The sequence below is a fragment of the Nelusetta ayraudi genome, unplaced genomic scaffold, assembly GCF_046127955.1.
Source record: "Nelusetta ayraudi isolate G7.1 ecotype Tasmania unplaced genomic scaffold, CSIRO-AGI_Nayr_v1 ptg000151l, whole genome shotgun sequence".
Taxonomy (NCBI): Eukaryota; Metazoa; Chordata; class Actinopteri; order Tetraodontiformes; family Monacanthidae; genus Nelusetta; species Nelusetta ayraudi.
The window spans coordinates 684,495-704,934 of NW_027466201.1; the positions used below are offsets into that span (position 1 = coordinate 684,495).

At 50.0% G+C, this 20,440-nt stretch overlaps 1 protein-coding gene across 4 annotated transcripts in view; it reads right to left on the reverse strand.

Moving 5' to 3' along the window:
* Positions 1–502: 502 nt before the first annotated feature.
* The window catches only part of eva1aa (eva-1 homolog A, regulator of programmed cell death a), a 69,064-nt gene continuing 49,126 nt past the window's right edge, over positions 503–20,440 (reverse strand). For 2 of the 4 annotated variants that reach the window (XM_076013426.1, XM_076013425.1), the window contains exons 6-8: positions 6,248–6,382; positions 3,209–3,430; positions 503–2,435 (exon numbers count right to left, since the gene is read on the reverse strand). In XM_076013426.1, coding sequence (XP_075869541.1) covers positions 2,056–2,435; positions 3,209–3,430; positions 6,248–6,382 — 737 coding nt within the window. In that variant the 3' untranslated portion in view covers positions 503–2,055. Of the gene's footprint in view, positions 2,436–3,208; positions 3,431–6,247; positions 6,383–7,671; positions 7,800–14,697; positions 14,748–20,440 lie in introns of those variants that run through there. The other 2 variants (XM_076013427.1, XM_076013429.1) reach the window with 2 other exon arrangements.

The following is a 20,440-nucleotide window of genomic DNA, read 5'->3' on the forward strand; positions in this document are numbered from 1 at the left end:
TCCCATCTGACAGAATAAAGGTTAAAACTAACTTGGGTTTCCTGAAAATTATTTTGGTAGGAAGTAAAAAAAAAAAGAACCTGCGGCTCAAATGAAAACCAGTTAGAAAATAGAAAACTTACTTTTATATATGTTAATATATAAAGAAAATAGTGTGCACATGTAGGTATATAAGATCTAAAACGCACTATAAGGTCATTTGTCTTAAAAGCTCAGACATTTAAAATTTATTTTTAAACCACAAACTATGCGGTTAAGTAACTTTTATCGTGTGGCTGTGATCCAAACCGACTGTAGTGCTTTGACCTCATCAGTAGGGGGAGAAAAAGAGCAGCGCAGGAGCCAGCAGCCAGATCAGTACACACTCCCTGAGTTAGATCAAAGGGATTCCCTCCTATAGCTGCATGGGACAGCTGCTGCGTGTTGTGTTTGCGAGTGTTGTGCACATTCAATTGAGGACGCACGCACATGGCAAAAGGAAACACACAGAGGCACACAGAAGTTATTTCTGAAGACAGTTTATTTTCAAGCGCAGCAGTCATATTCTGCTCTCAATGAATCAGCTAAAGGCATTTTTTTTTTATTTTTAAGAATCCCATTCAATTTATAAAGACGTTTAAGTTGTATTTCAAAATAAGTGTTTCGAAAGACGTTCATAAAGTGGCAGCCATGCGCACAAACCAAATATTTTCCAGGTGATTTAACTCTCAGCCGGCAAACTACGGGTTTCTTTAGTCTTCTGACCCTAATGGAGTCCCAGTCCCAGTGAGGGGTTCGACAATAGCTTATTTAAATAAAATGAGTGCAGCTTCCTTCGACAGTGGCGATGAGCAGTGTTCGCTACAAACACTCGCTTGAGCACTGGTAACATCAGAAATGGGGACGCGAGAGACGCTGATCAACTCCTTCTGTAGCTGCTCTCCTGGAACTAAGTCAAATAAAATGCTCTTGCTATACGGATACAGAAGTCTCTGACGGAGACGGTCACATTTTGCACTGGCTCCACTCCAGCAAAGCGTGAGTAAAAGTAAAACGGGGTGGGGGGTGCATGTACTCGATAAGTGAAACTTGGAAAGTCCCAAATTACGCTTTCCCCCGTTAAACGTCAGCTGCGCTCCTTGACGTGGCTAGCTAGAGAAAAAAAAAAAAAAAAAAAGGCACTGCACTGTGAATCGAACATACCGTATCAAAAATAAGGTCAAATCACCGAACCTCTTGGAGGTGCTCCTTTACGCGTCGCGATGCTCCCGGTTGCTCTCGGTTCAATGCTAAAACGAAACCGTTTTCCGACAATCCCCTTCTTAGGAAGCAAACACAACCAACCAAAAACACACACAAAAAAAAGTCAAAACACTAGGATTGCATCCCTGAGGTGCTAAACGACCTTCGCCAAGTATAAAAAAATATCTCATAATAATCCATACTTGAAAAAAGAAAAGTGAGAATGTCAAATAAACTATTAAATATTATAAAATAGATTTCATTCGGGCCCATGATGAATCCCTCCAAAAAAAACATCTTTTGGTTCCTTTTTTTTTTTTTTCCGAAAGGCAGCGCGGTGATTCTACTCCTGGATAGCTAGATTGTCTCCGTGTGCCCCTCCCCCACCCCGACCCCCCAACGGCCACCCCGGGTTTGGAGTCGACGCTCCGAATACTGGCGCCGCGAGCGTCTCAAGTCTTTTCCAGCTGCCAAAAAAAGGGGTTCAGAAGCCTCCGCCCGCTCCTTCAGTCACTAGATCTGCTCGCGGGTGTCGAACGCGGCAAAACCCATAAATCCCCGCTTCAAAAAGGGGGCCGGCCGGGCGGGGGTCACCGGCGAGGCGCCGCAGCCTTTCACCCCTGGCTTCCGCCGCGCAGGGCGGGAGCTCGTCCTTGGAGTGAAGAGGGTGGGATGGGGGTGCGACCGACGGCAGACAGGGGGCGCGTTCGTCTCGAGCTAGCCAAAGCTCGTCAGTCTTCCCCGCTGCCCCCCCTCTTCCCCCGCGCTCGTTCGGGTCCGCCGCCGCCGCCGCCGCCGCCGCCGCCGCCGCCGCCGCCGCCGCCGCCGCCGCCATCAGTAATATCTGTTGAGGCTCCGCGTCCCGGGGATGTCGGGCTGGCCGTTCATCCAGATCTCCCGTATGATCCGCTCCCGCTCCTCCAGCCTCTGCGCCCGCTCCAGCTCCTCGGCCGACGTGAACACGTTCATGTTGAGCGTGCGCTCGAAGCGCCGGTGGCGCCGCGCCGACAGGTCCGAGTTGGCGTCCCAGTCCGAGTCCGAGTCGCTGGAGTCGGACGACGAGTTGACGGGCCGCGGCCGCTTCTTGGCGGGCGGCCGCCGCCGGGGCTGGCAGTCGGTGCGGCAGGAGATCTGGACCACCAGGGCGAAGAGCGTGAGGAAGAGGCCCAGGCACACGCCGCAGACGAAGAAGAGCGCCGCCCTCTCGGGGTGGTCTGTCACAGACGGGATTGGAGGGGGGGGGGGGGGAGACACAGGACAGGGGTGTCAGTGAATGGGTCCTATTTTTTTTTTTTCGCTCATGTTGATGTTGAGTCACTTTCTTCGACCTTTGACCTTTGAATATTTCACTTAAGAGACTCAGCGGTGGAGTCAGCTAGCAGTTAAACCACTTCCCCCTTGGTTTGGCTGGGACGCTGATCGTGTGGGCCAGTTGTGCAACAACTGCAAAGGGTCTACGTGTTGGTGGGGGGGGGGGCGTCCGAGGCCCCTTGTGTAAGAAACAGCAAAGCCAATTCACGTTTATTTGCTCTCACACATTAAACCGACGCACAGCTTCTCCCGTGGAAAACTTTCCACTTGTGTGGCCTTTGCGTCGCTGAGGATGCAGGTTGTAAAAATGTCTGACCAGATTGATGACATGAGTGCATTGGCTTTACGTGACGTCAGTTACATGGTGCAACTGCACACGCGGCGGAGAGATACCGTTGTTGGTGCGCAGACGTTCGCATCAGTCCCGCCGTGTCTAATTCAGTTTTATTATGACAATTATTGGAATATGTGCGCAAGGACCGATTCTAAACCATTGCGCATTTGAAGATGATGCATGCGGAGTTCATTAAAACAGGAGGTTAGAAACTTAAAAAAAAGGCTTGAGGGAACTTGTTTTTTCGGGCCGCGCGTCTGATTGCGTAACGCTGCTCGGAGTTCGGGGGATTCGGCTGCGCACCTCGAGGTCACCGAGGTCACGTGGTGAGTGCGACCTTACCAGATACGTAATTGTACGCAGCCAGCGCGTTGCTGATGAGCGCCATGTTGGAGCCGGAAGTGGAGTTGCTGATGGGAATCATGTCTGGGTTTTCGACTCCTCTTCCTCCTCCTCCTCCTCCTCCTCCTCCCCCACCTCCTTCGTTTTCTTTCCCTCCTCCTCCTCCTGCTGATTTGGACAGTTTCTCCTCGTCGGGGTTGATCTCCCGGATCTTTTTCCGGTCTGCAAACAGTGGCGGGGACATCAATCAAAGGGCCGACATAAGAAGCGGAGGTGAGTAACTCAGGCAGCGGCTGATTTGAATCCACCAGACAGATGTTACTTTCAGATAATGATGCAAATTCACACGCAGTGACACACGAGGCGCGCGGGCGGCGCGGCGAGGGTCATTTCCTGGAAAACAAATGCGTCACGTTTCTGAGGAACCGCGACTGCGGCGCTCCGTCCACTGAGTCACTCGCAGTCTCGGTCTCTGTTTTTTTTTAAGATTATTTATTAGAGGCCGGCAGGCAGCACACATGTCGGAGATGAAACACAACATCCGCTTCCGTTTTGGGAGCAACGCAAAAACCCGCCTGGGAGAAATCTTTGCAATTTGGCAGCAACTCAAACGGCCGACTATTTATAGATGGGAGCAACTGTTTCCTCCAGAGAGATTTATGTCACGGTACAACTTGTTTTGTTTTGTTTTTTTTTATTGTTTACACGCTGGCTTTGTTCAGCGCTTGACAGGAGAGCAGCTGAAGCACACAGAGAGTTTAAGCGCACATCAAAATCCTATCTGATTTCCGGAGTTATCAAAAGGTTGTGCAAGCAGAATCATCTGATATCCTATATATATTAAAAAAAAAAAAAACTACTTGTCAAAGTCAAAATAGTTTTCATAGATCTGCTTGTGCAGGCTGACTGCCATCAAAATCCAAAGCAGGATGTTGTTCAGACCGAATGACCTTCTGGCCCAATGGCAAAGCAGCATGTTATGCTTTTGGAAGTGTGACGGTGCAGGTTTTAAGTTGGCCGAAATACATCATAGACCGAACTGACAGAGGGGAGGGGAAAACCAAACTAGATCTTTTTTTGTCCAAGAAGAAATTTGGGGGAAATCTTTTGATTGAATCAAGGAAACCGATTCTCAATTTTAAAAAGCTGCATCATTCAGAAACATGAAACCAGTTAAACCTGCAATCCTCTCATTGCTATTATTATTACTAAAGGTACAGTGCGTCCAGTTGTCAGATTTTTAGATTGCAGCGCCCATTCGCTCACCTTCCCTCTCCCGAGCTTGCCGGTGAACTACGACTGCTGAGCACTGTCAGGCGGACTGGAACGTCCACACCGACTTCTTTAGAAACATAAGCTGGCACCTAACTGGTAGCAAGACTCTGGTTCTATGTATGTTCTTATACAGTATATAAATATGAACCGTTCTAACACAGCCAAAAACTACCCAAAACATCCAAGCAAACCCCCTAAGTCCTTCCAATACGTCAGAGCACAGTCAAACACACACACACACACACACACACACACACACACATATATATATATACATATACCTGCCTTTTGGTCAGTGTGAGTAAGCAGGCCTGTGACCTCTAATTGCAGAGGCCCAGAGGTGCGTCAGTTTTCTCTTTATCTGATAAAAGCAGTTTAGTCTGGGATATATTTGCTCACCGAGGAGGCAGAACGTTCCCACTACAGCCGAAACCGCAGCAGGTTCTTCTTCAGACACGCGGGAGGGGCCGTCAACGGGGCGCGCCAATCCCCCCCCCCCTCTCCGGAGGTGACACATGACTGCGGTGCGGCGAGGTGGGACGCTATCAGATTTTGACGTCGAGCCTAATCGCCGTCCGTGAAAAAAACTGTTTTTCCCTCGGTGGCTTTTTCAGCGGGTTCGATTCTAATCTCGGCCCCCTCGGCGCCTCGCGTGGGCCGCTGCGTCCTCCCGCTGTCCAAACACCGGCTCTTAATTACGCGAGCGCCCGCCCAACCGTTGCGTCGCCGCCTCGATGCCTCGCGTACAACTGACAATTTTGGGGGAAAATGACAGACTTTCCCGCGTCTGATTATAACAATGATGAACAAAGGCGTTGTTTTTTTTTAACACAAAGAGCAGGCGGCAGTGTTTGTGTTGGCAGCAATGTCCAGTTCGGGTTGTTGTGAAGAATTTGTGTGAATTTTGGTGGATGGGAAGAAAAAATAAATAAATAAACTATTACAAAAACACATTTTTTTTTAATTTTTTTTAAATGACTGCAAATGTCACCAAGTCATCATGACATGGTGCAATATTTGCACTTAATCCGTATTCTTAGTGTCTTTTTATTCCTATATATCAATTTGCCTTGGAAATGGAATCAACAATTCTTCAAGTCTGTCAAGCTGCTGCACAACGACGGTGAAGTGATTGGTGGACAGGGCGGAGACGGCCTGCCAGACGGGCTCCTAATTGGACGGTTTTCGAGGAAACGAGGCCATTCGTGCGTACGGGCGGACCTGTCGGCGGCGCACATCCTCCCGCCTTGCTCTCCTTCGTCCGCCAAACTCCTCATCCATTTGTCCGCCCCGTCTCATTAGTGCAGCGCCGGTAGCGGCCCGCTAGCCGCCCCCCCCATGCCTCATGAATGCGGCTTTTGTTTCAGCTTCCTTCCCCTCACTTCCTCTATCCCCCCTGCCCCCCCACCCCCCCCGCTGCTCTTTCATTTAATTGTTCCTGCACTTTCTTCTCCCCTGATCTCTCTATTAGAGCCCGGCTATATTACCCACTGATTTTTAACGGCGAGCGAAGTCGTCAAAAAACTGCTGCATGTTTCTTTATTTTCTTTCTTTATCAAAGGTCGGTGATTAAGAACGCATGAAACTCTGCACATATGGAAATGGTTAAACCGCATGAGCTTAAACATGCGTACATGCGCGTACGACCCGACTTGGGACCAGCATTACTTTTCCTCTTGCCGCACGGTGTGGGGGTTGTTGGCTGTTTATTGTTACCGGGGGGGGTCAGGAGGTGAAGGAGCTAAAGCGTGCGCACCCATTTACCTGAAGCGGAGTTGTGGCTCTTGACTGAGGTCCCCTCGGGAGGGCCGTCCCCCACTATGTTGGGGTCATGGACGCTGGGTGGAGGGGAGAAGGCCGGAGGTCTGAGTCCCTGCTCCTGCAGCAGCTTCTTTGGGACTGCGCGTGAGAAGAAAGGGTGGGGCAGGGGGCGGAGTGTTGGGGTAGGAGGAGGAGGAGGAGGAGGGGGAAACACAAGAACATCAATGGTTTAGATGAGGGGTACGGTGCGTGATTGCGTCACGTGTTGCCGACGTCATACAATCATGTTTTAATGATTAATCGCAATGCAAACTGTCAACTACGAGCACGTAGGAGTTTGGCGGACAAAAATGTCTCGCAGCAGGTTCTTAAGGGCAGTGTTGGGAAGATTACTTTGCAAGTGTAATTAGTTACAGTCACGTTACCCTATTGAAAATGTAATTAGTAGTGCAGTTACATTTGATCACATTTTAATTAATTTGCTAAATTTCGAAAAACCTTTGTCAACCGTTGCTGACAGCAAGTGCTCAAAGCAGAAATTCTCCTGGTGGACGAGTGGTAGGGGGCGCTGCAATTCTCAACTTGACAGGAGAACCAATCAGAAGCATCAAAATAGTGTCAAACTTTAGGCTGCGGAGGGAAAAGGCGCTCGTGGCCATGCAAAGCAACAAAATAAAACTGATTAAACATAAAGCCGGCCCCTTTTTGTCAGAATTGGTCAGATGTAATTGAAATTGCAATCATGAATAATTCCACAAGTAACTGTAATTCAATCACAATTTTTTTCCCCCAGTAATGTAACTGATAGCAATTGCCTTTGTTTTGTAATTAAATGACGTAACGACGTTGCGTGTACCTCCTTACTGCCTAAGGCAGCGTAAAGGTGCCAAACTACTCAACTACTGGGCCTTTATTAACACTCCTTGGCACGTCGTCGCTTTAGCTTCAGCTGTCAAACGCCGAATTGCGAATTGCAATGCAGACGCTCGGCTGAACGGGCGGCTCTGCAGAGAGCAGGTGACTTCAGCGTGACTCTGCAAACCCCCACCGCCCCCCCCATCCCCCCGCCCCCATCTGCAAATTCAATCAGCGGACGGCGGCTCTGATGCTAATCCCCGTTTCCCGATGCCCCCCGTGTGCTCTCGCACCGCTCCTGTTCCAGCCGGGACTTCAGGGTAAAGGTCAGGGGACAGCCGAGCAGGTCCACCTCCTCGAGTCTTGACGGCATTTCACAGACGCGGTGCAAAAAGGTGCGACTGCTCATTACTGCCTCGTGTCTTTCAGGCGCCCGCTTAAAACCGAGAGCGGGTTGCGACCGGCGGTCGGCGGTGATTCACGCGTCGCTCATCAAACTTGCGACTTCAATTCCCGAAAGCCGCCTGCACCTCCACCTCCCACTCACCCGCCCCCCTTTTACTCCTTCCGACCTCGCAGCATCCGGTGATTCAGAGGGGGGGGCGCCCCTCCCCCGCGCGCCCCCAAACCGCCCTGCGCAGAGCAGAGGAGCCGTACATTCCTGCCGGCGTGCGGTTTCGCAGAGTCCGGGCCAGACTCCGGTCACCGTCTCTGTCGGATTCACAGCGAAGCAGCGAAAAAAAAAAAGGTCTGCTTTTTCAATTTTTTTATTTGCAAGTTTTATTGCCCCTGGCGAACACAAAGGGAAACGAGGATTAATCAGCATTTATCTTTCGCTGACATCAGTGTCTAGAGGGGATGTGCAGCTTAATGGCTGGTGGGTTAATCATTCTCCTCAGTGAGACTCAACGTTTTAAAGTGGCTCACGTCTCAGGGAAAAGAAAAATTCAAACTTGGAAAACAACATATTATCGTTATCTTGTTTAAAGGGACAGTTCTCGAAAAGAATTGACATTGCACTCTCTTTATTAGCAGTGCTGTTGGGATTACTCAATAAAAGCAGTCCAACTACTGATTACTTCTTTAACTACTTTGTTTCATAAGTAATCAATTACTTATTACTAACTATAACTTTAGCTAAAAAAAAAAAAACGTAATAGTTGAGAACGTCTTGGTTCCTGCACATAACGAACAAGGAACCACAATATTCTTTGATTTAGATGAGATGAACTCAAAATATTTCAAAATATTTCAAGCTACAAACGCTTTCTTTTGCCGATTTTTAGCTTGCAAAATATTTCAGAAAAGTAGTGGAATCGTTACTTGATTAAGTAATTATGACATAATTACAAGTTTTGCCACAGTAATCCCGCTACATGACTCTCGTTTTTAAAAAAATAGTTTAACTACAGTAGTGGATCACTTAGGAATAGATTACACGCCAACGCTGCTCATTAGCCCCCAAACTCTAAATGTAGGACCTGGGTTTTTTTTTTATCCATCGACTCCACGTCCACGCTGGTGTCAGCAACATAGTTTTCAGCCGAGACGTCCACTGCCCACAGTGCCCGAGTCGGTCGCATTTCTTGGGTGAGCGCTCCCTTTGACCGCGTTCGACTGTGAGTAATGCACCCTGTTACCTGTGGACAACGGGCGCGGAGCGAGATTAGCTTCCCCGCGGAACCGTGGCTATTCCGCTTTGTCGCGCGTTCCGTCCCGCGCGAAAGACGCTCGACGCTGTCTTATCGCAGCCAATCGACGGGACTTCAAAGAAGTTCTGCTGAGTCTGGAAGTGCTTGGCGCGACGCCATGTAAACATAAAGGTCGCGCTGTGCAGATCGCGTAAACCCCCCCACCCCCCCCCCACGCGGTGCCACGCGGTTAACAACATATACTCTTACACTCAACTGCAAGCCTGCAATTGTGTCGTCTCGTGTGGCAAACCGCACAATCTGTCACCCCAAATAGCTTAAGCAGGCCTAGGGGGCAGGAATCTGAAAGGCCACTTTGCTCGGGTCCTGGTTGGCGCGATGTGAACACACAGAGTGAGAGAGAGAGAGAGCCGGAGGCACGGAAGGGGAACCCGGCGGGCTGCCCTCGTCCCTCCTCATCAGCCTGACGCACTCGTCGGGAGCCTTTAAAAACTCCCCCTGCTGCCACCCCGCTGAAGCCACGCCTCTAATTACAGCCTTCTGATTGGCCCCTAATTGGCTGCACATGTGGCCCGGGGTCGGCACGGCGGGGGCACGCTCTCCTTTTCCTCGCATGTGGCAATGGATCCTGCAATGTGTCGGGCGCATTCTTAGGCAAAGTCTCACATTACGATCATACCTCTGGAACAAGTCTACAAGTACGATTCAGATTAAAGTATTTCTTTTAACTTTTCTCGACCTGGGAACCTGATCTCGCTAACTTTCGCTAATTTCCCTTGCCGCTAACGGCGTTTGCACCCAGTCGCTGGATCTGTGCGAGTAAGCAAAATGCAAAGGACGAGGGGCAGACATTGCTTGATGTGAACCGCAGTTCCCACCGGCTTAAAAAAACGACCGGTAATAAATCTTTGAAGTTGACCTGCACTTTGCTTGAGGCGGCCGCTTAAACATGGACAGATAATGTATGCGTGCGCAGGGGCGCCCCGAGCAATTTTGGTCTCTATGAATATAAAAATAAGTTTGCCCCTCCCCCATTCACCCCTTTCCATAAATAATGTACACAAAGATGCTAGCTTAACGACTGAATTAAGTTCATTCTGTATTTTCTTGCGATCACTTCTTACGAGAAGCAATGCTAGCTTAACATGGAAATCTGCACTTTTGGCCTCGGTCAAATAGGTGCTAGCTACGGGCTAGCCTCGCTACCAGCCTCCCGACCTCCGAAATATTTTTAACCCCCCCCGCCGGCCGCAAACCGCACGCCAAGCAGTAAAAGTCTACCAGCGAACAGACGGGCAGACGGACGAGTGCGAGAAAGAAAAACCGAGGGTATAAATCAGACTCGGCAGCCTGCGTTATAATGACACGGTAACGTAAACGCAGGGCGAACGGGGGCCCTGGTGTTTCTTTATATAACTCCGCAGAGCGGGACGAGCGCCAAGCGCTTCACCTCTCCTAGCCTCCGGATCGCCACGGGGAGCGAAGATACGAGGCGGGAACGAGTGCCCGTAACAATGGGCCGTGTTGACACTGGCAGAGCCCGGCTTTGTTTTCTCTGGGCCGCGCCGGCCAGTGCGTGCGTGCGTGCGTGCGTGCGTGCGTGCGTGCGTGCGTGCGGGCGTGCAAGAGCGTAGAGGTGTGTGTTGGCGGGGACCATGTGCTGACCGCTGCAGAACACAGGCGGGACAAAGCCCCGTAAGCCAAAGGGGATAAAATGAAATATTAAACCGCAGTAAATCAGAGATGAGATCAGACCTGCTGGGGATCATTGGAACGGACTTGAGCCTCTATGAGGACTGACGGGGTGACGCTGGGGGCTCAACGCTGGAAACACTGGCCCTAAAAAGATGCAGAATATTAACGATATGACTTTTTTTCCCCCCCTTTTTCTTTCACGGAGCAGGAGCTACACTCAGCGGCCACTTTATTAGGAACACCTTGCAAGGTGCAGCTGCTAGCTAATAAAGTGGCTGGAGGTGTTCAGAGATGCTATTCTACACACCAAACAGTGCTTGCCTTTCTGTGGTCTGCAACCAGTCTGCCCAGCCTGACCTCTGACCCCGAGGCATTTTCCTCCATGCAACTGCGGCTCACCGCTTTTGGTTCCGAGGTTTGGTTGTGTGTGAAGACCTCAGTAAATCAGCAGCCAGGTGAAGGAGTGGAGCGAAAACGACGCAGGTGCAATTGCAATCCATACGTGAGGCAGAGCTGGTTAAGAGCGCAGCATGAAATTCTTCTGCACCTTTTAAAACGGCTTCAAAAGGAAACAGAACGCCGAGTTGCGAATCAAATGCCAGCTGATAAAAGATTAAAAAAAAAAAAAAAAAAAAAGTCCTCAAATTGAATTACCCTCGTTGGAAAAATAAGCAGAGCAGTGAAGAAAACAAACAGGCACATGACTTCTCCTCAAAGGGATTCTAATTTTCGGAATTTTTTTTTTCTTCTCTTCCACAGTAAAAGCACGACTGGAACAACGCGCTGGCACACGTGCGGCAGAGCCACGAAACCCCCGAACGCGGGCGTCTGGTTTCAATCAGCCGCGCAAGCCGGTGCCTACTTAATCCGCGGCATTATGAAGAGCTCTTTAATGTTACCGCCGAGAGCCGACTTGAAGCCGGCGCCTCGAAAAAGAAAAGTACGAATAACAGTCAAATCAATGTTTACGGACGCGCTTGGGACTCGCAAAAACGCTTTCGTTGTCCCTGCTGCACTCGGGAGAGGCAGGCAGACCTCTGCTCGCTCGCGCTCGACAACCAACACACGCACACACACACACACACACGCACACACACACACACACACGGCATTTTTTCGCCCCCTTTTCCAACCCAGCTCATGGAATTCCCGCAACGGCAAACAGGGCAGGAGCCGGAGGTGTCGAGGACGCATTCCTCACCTCCACCGCCTCGCAGCGACGCTCCCACGCGTGCAGCCAGCTGATTGCGCTCGTGCCCGCGCGCCCAGCGCCTTATCTGCGGACGAGCGCGAACACTCGCGCCGGGGAAATGAATGGCCGCGCGATGCGTGCGTGTCGCAGGATGTGATGACTAACGCGCTCCCCCTTTCTTCTGGTGTTTACAGAGGCCCGGCGGCCTCTCAGGTCTTGGTAACGTGAACCCCCGTCGGGGGACCGGAGGCCTGAGCCGAGGGCAATTCCTGGTTTTGCTCCGTTTTTTTTTTTTCATTGTGTAGGCAAGCTGACCCTCTTAACCATTGGGTTGTGTGTGTGTGTGTGTGTGTGTGTGTGTGTTGTGGTAGAATTGAAACATACGCCGGGTCCGCGGTAAAAGGAAGGGGGCCTGACGGAGGCATTCCGGCGGTTCTCAGTGTTTAAGCCGCAGGGCATAAATTAGATTTAAATCGCACGTCCTGTCGATGTTTTCTCCCCTAAAGCGTATCATCAGGCTCCAGTGTAATCGTCACCTTCCAGTTGGCCACCGAGTCCCTTTTTTTTTTTTTTTTTATTACGGAACGGCCGCTGGGGACGCGGAGGGGATTCTGCTTTACCAAACACCGCGCGGCCGCTAGAAAGGTAAACGTTTAGGTTTTGCAGTTTAAGCGAATGAGCGAAGCAGTTTGGTGTAATTATCATCCGAAGATTATATAGAAAAGCAGCAGACTCCGCCCCCTAGAGAGCCTCCTGCCATACAATGAACTCAATTTAGCATCAGAACTGCTTTTTTCAACCGTCCATGGTTGGTAGGTCTAAAGTATCGGCCCTTTGTGACGTCATAAAGTGCAGAACTGAATGCTCAACGCACACTTTCTCTAGAAAAAGTTGTCTCCAAATTAACATGGGGAATTCAGTAGCCGGCTAGAGACAACTTTTAAAGGGAAAGAAAAGGAAACTGAGATATGAGAGTTTTAGTGTGAAAAAAAAAATCCAAAAATCTGGAATGAGATTGACTGTAGTCGGCATCTCTGTCTAAAGAGGTTTAAGGAAGAAACGTAATTGAATTATGTCTGATGTTATTAAATCGTGTCTTATTCTAAAACTACTGATGACAGTTGAGGATTTAAGATGACGAACTTCTCTCTTTAGTGTATGTACGCATGCATCCTTTGCAACGGGAGAATCTGAGGAAGTTTTGGGTTTTGGGTTTTGGGTTTTGGGTTGGATTGGATGGAATTGGGGAATCGATTTGTGATTCATGGTTGTTTGTTCAGCGTCCGGGCCCCTGTTCATAAGTTGTACGTAGGGCACCTCGGCTGCTGCACGGATGAACGGAACCTTTAAGCGCTTCACTCGCAGGTAGGTTCTCTCCCGCTTTGCTCTCAATGGAAAACAATACGCATGTGTCTCGGTGAAGGCTGCATTCCTGGATGGGGAGCGTGGAACAAGCTCCACCACCACCACCACCACCACCACCACCCCTCCTCCCTAAGCCCCTCTGCCCTTCATTCGGCTGCAAAGCGCAGATTCTGTTTTTTCCCTTCTTCTTCTTTCTCCAATTGACTTTAATGGATAACACACATCCCCTCCGTCCGCTGCCCCTCTGCTGAGAAACACCCGTGTATGTATGCTGGCGCACACACACACACACACACACACACACACGCCCAGCATGCCACAGCACGGGCTCCGAGCGTAATCGCTCTCGCTTCGCCGCAAGCGCCAGCGACGCTCCGAGAGAGCAGCAGCTGTTTGGGCTATTTAAACTCCCCTCGCGAGTTAAAAGACAGGAATGGACGGACGGCGACCAACAATGGTGCGCGCAAACAGCGACATCAATGACACCACGCGCGCGGCGAAGCTCCCCCATTAGTTGCTCCACTCGAGTGCGTTCCAATGTTGTCTTCCGCCACTTAAACTTCAAAATTTATTGGATTACTTCTTGTTTAATGGCCTGGAACATGGCAGTTTTATTACGCCGCTCTGCAAAAAAAAAAAAAAAAAAGAAAACGCAGTTTGTGAAAAATGTGTTTGCATGCAGGTACATGGGATGGGATGTTTTTGATTTTAATCATCCCTTGGGGGCGACCCGTCAGGCGGGTGAGTGCGACGAACAACCTATCGACAGTCTCTCTTGCTTGCTGCACATTCCGAGTGTGCCAAAGTGCAAAATCAGGAAAATGCAACTCTGCGTTCAACGATGCTGCAATCTGAAAGGCTTCAGATTCAAATCACTTTCTCAATGTTTTTGAGCAACATGTGTCTTAATCTTCAGTCAGTGAAGAACATCGAGGAAATTATAAAAGTTCACCGACGACGTCTTAGGCTTGCCTCACTTTTCGGAACGTGTGGACTTAATGCAAAGTTCTGGGAACCAGCCCTTTGTGACGTCACCAAGGGTGCAGACACCTCTCCCACGTTAGTGACAACGCGTCAATCCGACCAATGGAAGGCTAACAATGCTGCTCTCTTGAGATCTAGAGGATAAATAGCTACCCAAAGCTTCTCCACTGGGGTCCAGAATGAGAAACAATGATCGGAACATGCTGTAGGTTGAAATATGGGCCGTCAGCCGTGTCTGCCGCTGACGCCACCGTGTTTACACTTTCAGCGCCTTTATCAGAGTTGGGGTTAGTGGAGGCCCGCCGTCCAAGTCAGCGCAGCGTCCTCCCTATCTGATGTTCCGCTGGGTCAACAAGGATGTGACTGCTCGCTGAATCATCAAACTGACCCCCGCGCCTGAGCACTCGCTCCTCCATATCAGAGTCATGAGGTAATGGGACGGCCGCGGCTCCCATTGAGTTTATCCGCTCGCTGCTGAGCTCGTCAAATGACTCCTGTGAAAACAGCCCAAACAGAGGTCGTCATTTGTTGTCGCTGACACGGGACGGGCGGCCAGCGGAGCGGAGTGGAGCGGAGCGGAGAGCGACGGGAATCGTCTAGACCAAAAATAAAGCCGGAGGCATTTTGGCGAGCAGGTCCCGACACATGTCGCAGCTGATCTAAACAATGGCGCTATATTTAGCCGGCGAGCCACAAGTGCTCGTACGTACCGTCGCGGTTCATAAAGTCAACAACTCGTAGTAGTCGTCCGCGAAAGGCCGAGTGGCGAAAAGGTCGACTGGGAAAGCAGACCCGGCTCTTTCGGCAATATTGGAAAGAACTCCAATAAGGAATGTCTACTGAACTCATTTTGTTAATGTGTGAGTGTTGCACAGGTTGAGGTGAACGTTGAGCGACAGCATTCTTTCCGGTTCTCTCGCCTTGTGATAGGATCGGGATTTTCCGGACAGGATTGTGGAAGCAACGTTCAAGGCCACAAATTCGTATTTTGTTCTTTTCTTGAGAAAACCGGATCCAAGCCTTTGCCAAAACAACACCGGAAAGTTTCCTCTGAGCATGCCGTTCTTGAACGGGCCACTGACATTACGTCAAACACCGTCTAATTTTTACACCGCGGGCAACATACTCCGGGTTGGGTTCCCACGCCGAAAATATTGTTCCGTTCAGGAAAGAGTAGGCGCAACTCGAACTTCCTCGCCCCTTTTTAAAGAACCTCCAACGCCGGCGTGGAGTGAGAACTCATGCAACATGAGATGGTGGGGCGGGGGGGGCAGAGCAGCGGGGATAAAAAGAAGCCCTGCGACAAAAGAGGAGCCTCGGCGGTTCAGCGAGGTCGGCACCTCGCCTGCTCAATGGGCCTCTTTGATAAAACTAACTTCATTAAAGATGTTAGCTGAGAGGCACGGGGTCAAAGGTAACTCCGTGGAGCTGTAGTTGACATTCCTGGTGCGTTCGGTAAAGGCCCGGAGAGTCTTGTCGGTGCGTTCATGTCGACGTGTTAGATCAGAACGTTTCACAAATCCGTGGAATTCACGTCACGCGTCCGTCAAGAGGATGTTCCGGCACCAACGTTGACGGAAACCGTCAACGTGACTTTTTTTTTAACAAAACCGAAATAGGAGTCAGGTTGCAGTGCAGTGTTTTCTCAGTTGGACGTTCCAACTTCAGATCGAACGTCCGGGATACAAAGATGTCATGACTGGGGAAGATCTGACGCCTCCTAAATCCCGCTTGATTCTCAAAGGATGCAAATTGGCTCCGTTTAATTCCCAGCAGGTTTTCTTACTGTTGTTACAGCTTTAGATGCCGAGGAAGTTGTCTTTCACCGACGGCTGTTTTTCCTGTGGCTCTCGCACTAAAGTGTATCAAGTCGTCAGGAAGACTGCGCGAGAGCTGCAGGAGTGTTCATGGACGCAGCTTGGCCGGAACACTCAGAGACGATGAGCTCAGGTCAAGCGCCTCAAAATAACTCTCTATGTATTTAGTAAACACCTGCCGTCATGATAACTGATTACAAGTCTTGGAAGATTGACACTAAAACAAAAGAAAATTGAAGGGTAAATTTTCACTCACTGTATAATTCGAAGCAAACGGTACTTCGTGTTGCCATTTGGGCCAACCGGCGCCATGCTAGTCTGTCATAGGTGCCTCTCACCCCTGCCCCCCCCCTACCCCCCTACACACACATCGCCATCGTCAGGCAATTAGCCCAGGCCGACGAAAGAGTAAAACACAACAAGTTTCGCTCCCTCCACATCGCAGCGAAGCTCCGCGGTGAAAGAATGGAGGGCACGGGGAGGATTGTGAGGACGGGAGGCGTGTTTTCACTACGAGTGTTGACAGGGCCGGCGAGCCATGCTGGCGATCAGGCCGCGACGGGGAGATAATGACGGCGAGGTCTGGGTCGGCCGCAATCTGTCAGCGGCCTTATCGCCGCAAATACACACAGCCCAACACCTTTTTCCGCCTGGTACGGGAGCGCCGTGCTTACACCAGAAGAGAAAAAACAAAAAAACTCAAAAAAAAAAAAAAAGCGTTTCGTACTCCACTCAGTGAACTCTTAGTATCCGAGCTGGCTTTTGACATTGAACCGCGCGAGGAGCTATTCCTGGAATCACGTCTGAAAATAAAAGCGGACGGGGACGTTCGGAGCAGCTGGGTGCGATCGGGGAGGAAGGAAAACTCGGAAAAGAACTCGGAAAGGACAGAAACATGGAAAGGACAACGGTCACTGAAAAGAACAAACTAACTCCATTTGATATTGTATGGGGAGAAATATCGAATACATATACAGTATATCTACTATATACTACTACATATATCTATCTAGATATATATGTGTTTTGTTTGTCAACAATAGAGTGGGTCTCAGTTTAGTTTTAGTTTTGTGTTGTGTTGGGGGGGGGTAGAGAAATTTTTGTCATAAATGATTGCAAATGAAAATAAAATTGTATTTGTTAAAAAGAGAAAAGAACTCGGCACGAACAATCTCGTTTCTCCCGCTGAGGCATGTGTTACCGGGCAGACAGAAGCCAATGCAGTGGTGATAGACGCAGCATCCCGACCTCAGTTCCCCTTTAAAAAAAGCATGAATTTCTTGAGGCCCCCCCGAGCGCCTCAGAGTGCTCGAATGCAACCGCTCTCCGCGCTCCCCTTCGTCTCCTGACGTGAACTCAGATGCCGGCTGAGGCGCAACAGATGCGGGGAAGAGCGTGTCCTCGGGGTCAAGAGGGAGAAGAGGGCGCGTGAGAAACAGATGCAGAGGGGCGACAGACACGGGGGGGGCGGGGGGTAGGTGGGCAGCCAGAAACACTTTTAAGACGTTCTTTAAAACAAACACCTGCCACCGAGGCTGAGGCGCCTGGGGAACGTCAGAGATCCTGCAGGCTGCAGGTTAGACGATGGGAGCCAGCTAACTTGGCTTTACTAGGCTTTAAAAAAAAACACGCTTGGGTATCTGCGGAGCCATGTGTTCGTCTATTACATCGGCGATTCGGCCCCTTTTGACTGTGAAAATTCAACTGCAGCGTTAGGTAATCTAAAAAATGTTCTCCGTAGCCTCGACTGAGCGCTTTGGGCTCGGACTATTTTTAAGTTGGCTAAATTGCGCTGCCTCGGCTCCCACGAGGCCATTGCTTTGTGTTTTCCTCCTGCCAGCTTTCCCCCCCCCAAAAAAAACCATGGTCGTCCGGTCCAGCCTCTATTGTTGGATTCTCAGTACCTCAAACAACCCAGCGTAAAAAAAAAAAAAGAAGAAAAAAAAGACCCTGTGGAAAGGAAAAAAAGTTTTTAGGGGAAGAAAAACAATCCAAAACTTAATACATAGTTTCCTTTAACTTGTTTTCTTTTGAGTTCTGGTTTGAAAAGAGACATGCAGAGCGCCTGATCTGTACTTAGAGCCTACAAATTGCAATTCCGAGAACATGTCGGATGCAAAGAGCAGCCGGGAAACGGCAGCGTTTAAAGTGTCTTTTTACTGCAGGCCGAGTAGGGCAACCCCAACAGATATCCAATCCACGTCTTGTCAATCGGCCCCCGATGCGGCGAGCGCTACTACCACTGCAGCTGCGCTATAAATCTTTGCGGTATTAAACTGGCCGCGGAGACCCTACGACGTCGTGGGGGCCCGGCTGCGGCTTGAAGAAACAAAAACCAGAATTCGATCTGCGCCGGGTTTCGGGTCTATTTTCACAAAGGCGCTTCCGCAAAAGTGGGTTCTGGTGGTTGGGAGGTTCGGCGCTGATCTGACACAGGGCAGACGTGCACCGACACGCCGGTCGGCGAGTCACACCTTGAGCGGCGCGTCGCATCGCGTTTGTGGGGCGGCGGCTTTGCGGCTTCTGCAGAACATACATTAGAGCGCGCTGACGGATGAAGACGTAGGAGGGATGGAAAGGGGGCGGAGGCAGGAGAAAAATTATGATTTCTGCCTGGGGGTGACGGCGACGGACAGGCCCCCAAAACTCGATGCAGATGCATGATGAAAAAAAACGCCCGACAGATGTTTTCCTGGCTGGACTTTGTTTCTGTTTTAATCCAACGAAGGAAAATGAAGCGCTACGCTGCTACTCGACATTCGCGTTGATGCCACCGAACGGGATACACTGGCAATACTGGGTTTTGAGTGTAACAGAAAAACACGGGTTGCGGGACCACCCATGAATTTATCAGTGTTGACTTTTATGGATCAGCTGTCATGCTGCTACTGACGGGCAGTTTATAAGGCTAGTGACAAAGATGGAATGTTAGCATTGTCTGCTGCCGCGGATGCTAGTCAAGGAGGTCCGCGGGTTCCTTCTTTCTTGTTAAAATGTCGCTGTGCTCTCAACTTGTGTGTATGGACGTGTGACTAGTGCGTCAGCTGTTCAGAGGAATTTAGTGCGCAGGACTAAACCTGCACTTTGTAGAATCATCTCAGAGAATACGTTTGTGTTACTGCCTCATTTCCATGCGAAGCGAAACATACCATTCGGTGAGGGTGGTTTTGACAAAAAAGGCCCGACCCCACTCCAGCTATCAGCGAGCTACCAAATACTTTTGGCCCCATTAAAAGCAGCACCCTTACCCCCCTGCTAGCCAAACTGATTGGTTTGGCTAAGGCTAGACCCGCGGGGAGACCTAGATCCACAGTGGCCTAGCTAAACAAACACAACTTGGAGGTCTGGCTTCACTTTAGCTGACGAACGTCACTGTGCAAGGCGATAGAAAACAAACACACTGGCAAGAGGCGTCCAGCATTTTCAGTGTGGGCCTACGGGTGGAAAATCCCCATCGGACAGGTTTGGACGGACAATAAGGACCGGGTTGACATGTGGCTGATCGACGAGTCGGTTTAAATTATCTTGTTTGTTGACTTTGCTGTTGAGTGTTGACATGTTAACTAACAATATTTAACATGGAGCTGTGCAAGAGGATGTATCTCTTGTCTTTACTTCATTGTGATAGCTGAGAATCGAGGTTATCTAAGTTCTTTCACACCGAGGCAGTGCCGATGTGGTAATTCCACCCCTCACGCCAACCGGAAGCCCGCAGGGCTAGCTACCTGGCTAAACTAGCGTGAGCAACATTGACTTGTTCGGTTGAAATGTGATAAACAAGTTTCAGCCAAGTCTTACCTCACCTTTCCAAATGGTGTCTACAGTCTTTAAACCAGATGGACACATGACAGAAGTAAAAAGGAATTTAAGAAAAATAATACTGCAAATGTTTTTTCCTTGCAAATACCTAATAAAAAGCCTTTACACTAGACCCTAGCCTTGACGCGAAGCCAGTAACCACAGAGCCATTAGCATATCTGATTGCATCAACTGTTCAAGCTCTGATTTATTGTTCTCTTGGCACCGTGTGACTCCAGACTCCTTCAGCGCACTTTTTAATTATGAGCAGACACAAAGAGCACTGTTTGTGGACATTCCACACAAACAACCCCGCGCAGGGCGAGCATGACTCTGAACGGCGAAGGCAGAAAATAATGCGCGACCACAACACACCAGCCGCTGAGAGCGCTCAACATGAATCACACGAGTCGGATGTTCCCACACAACCCGGGGAGGCACGTCCGCCGTATCGCACTCCTGTCCCTTTAAGGGCACAAGGGACAGTTTGTGCGGACGTACATGACTCGATGGATTAGCATAGCGGCTGAGCATAAACGCGATTGTGATTTGTACAATACTCTGTCACACGCGCACACACATACACACCTCCAGAATAGTAAAAAACCCAACTGGGCATGGGTATCATGTTGCAGACAGGAAACAGATGGCCTGCTGGGGGAAAAAGAGGCAGAGAGAAGGCAAGCCAAAGAAAGCCAGGGAGAAATGTTTCCCTGCCCTCTCTCCACTGCCGCCTCTGTCTCCCTCCATCATCCCTTTATCCTCGCTTGGAAGGGAAAAGGAAGACCGAGGTCCTGGTGGCGTTTGGAGGCTGGATCAGCGGGCTCTGGCGTCCACA